General features: G+C 34.7%; 1 protein-coding gene across 1 annotated transcript in view; it reads right to left on the bottom strand.

Annotated features, from left to right (window-relative positions):
• Positions 1-185, bottom strand: part of ADAM2 (ADAM metallopeptidase domain 2) — a 114,826-nt gene extending 114,641 nt beyond the window's left edge. Inside the window, exon 1 of the mRNA XM_045286860.1 lies at positions 39-185. Coding sequence (XP_045142795.1) covers positions 39-185 — 147 coding nt within the window. The remainder of the gene's footprint in view (positions 1-38) is intronic.
• Between the last annotated feature and the right edge of the window lie 1,279 nt (positions 186-1,464).

Raw genomic sequence — 1,464 nt, 5'->3', positions numbered from 1 at the left:
TATTTCTAAACTCAGGTATGACAGTTTCAAGGTCTTACTTGGTTCCCATGCAATTTTAAAGTTTTTTCTTCAGCTTCAACTTGCAGATGAGCAATTGCTGCCCTGTTGTGCAGTTTTCCATAGACCTTCTCTTCTTGATAGTACTGAGCTTCTCCAGTTCTGAAGAGTCCATTTAATTTCCACATATTTCATCAGGCAGGATCTACGTGTGTTATCACTGTCAGTCTTGTTGCAAATACCTGTGCAGTGAATCAGTAAATTTCTTCCTCTTTGACAATAATGATTCAGGCATACATTTGAACAATTGTCATTGTTACTGGAATTTTTTTGTAGGCGTATGGACATAATCTTATCACATACAGCATTCTACTTTAGGATCGCTCTTTAGATGTGCTTTGGGGCACTGTATGTGCCCCCGCTCCTCTGCATCACCTGACATAGTCTACGAGAGCAGTGTGCAATCTAAAGTGGTCAATCCTAGTTGCCTTGAGAAGCTTTAGTCTTAGAAGAGAATTGTATACATTCCAATTTTCAAACTGAGACATTTTTGGTCGTCAGACTTCATACATTCCATGTTCCAGTTATTTTTGTGTTATTGTGTGACTCTTTTTTGCATTTCTTTACATGTGCCAAAGATACGGATACTTACTCCCTGAAGATTACATTTTGTAGACATACATTCTATAGGCAAAAGATTGTCTTCCACGCACTTGTTTGCCATACAAATCTAAAGAAAAATAATTAAGCCAAAATAATTTAATTGGTATAATATTGGGGACTTAAAGATTAACACATTTGTGATAAGAAATTAGATATTTATTAAATAACTATTACTGGGGGACCAAATAACTGTACTATGCACTAAATTGACATCTTTGAACAAAACAGATGTAAATGCTAACCCTCAAAATTCTTACCAGACAAAAAAGTACAGGAGACATAAAACAATTAAAAACACAGAAATGAACACACATACAAATATATGCACATATGCATGTGGTGATTAATACAATGAAGACAATACAGTGAACATTATCAAAACATAGCACAAAAATCATTGTTAGGACCCTGAAAATATGAGGTAGCTTCCAGAAATTCATAGGAAAATTCTATTATATTTTAATTTCATTATGCACAATTTAAAAAAAAAATCTCCTCGTATGTAATTATAGTTGGAAACTTCAGAATTCTTCTTTCTGAATATAATGAGATTAATAAAAATAAATAAATAAAAGAACCCAAACCTGCTGCTATGAGGTCAATTTTGACTCAAAGAAGCCCTGTGAGACAGAGGAAATCTACCCTGTGGTTTCAAATGTGTAATACTTCGGGAAGCAGATCATCATCCTGTCTTGCTTCACTGGTGTGGCTGTTAGGTTTAAGTGGCTAACTTTACGTTAGAAGCTGTGTTAGACCGGGTTGACTAGAAAACAAATCCAGGGATACTCATAGATGTTTAGGAAA

Source organism: Echinops telfairi, unplaced genomic scaffold (genome assembly GCF_000313985.2).
Source record: "Echinops telfairi isolate 266 unplaced genomic scaffold, ASM31398v2 ScPeMD7_9;HRSCAF=40, whole genome shotgun sequence".
Classification (NCBI taxonomy): Eukaryota; Metazoa; Chordata; class Mammalia; order Afrosoricida; family Tenrecidae; genus Echinops; species Echinops telfairi.
Note: the sequence above shows the minus strand (reverse complement) of the source record. Positions and strands in the feature narration are given on the sequence as shown.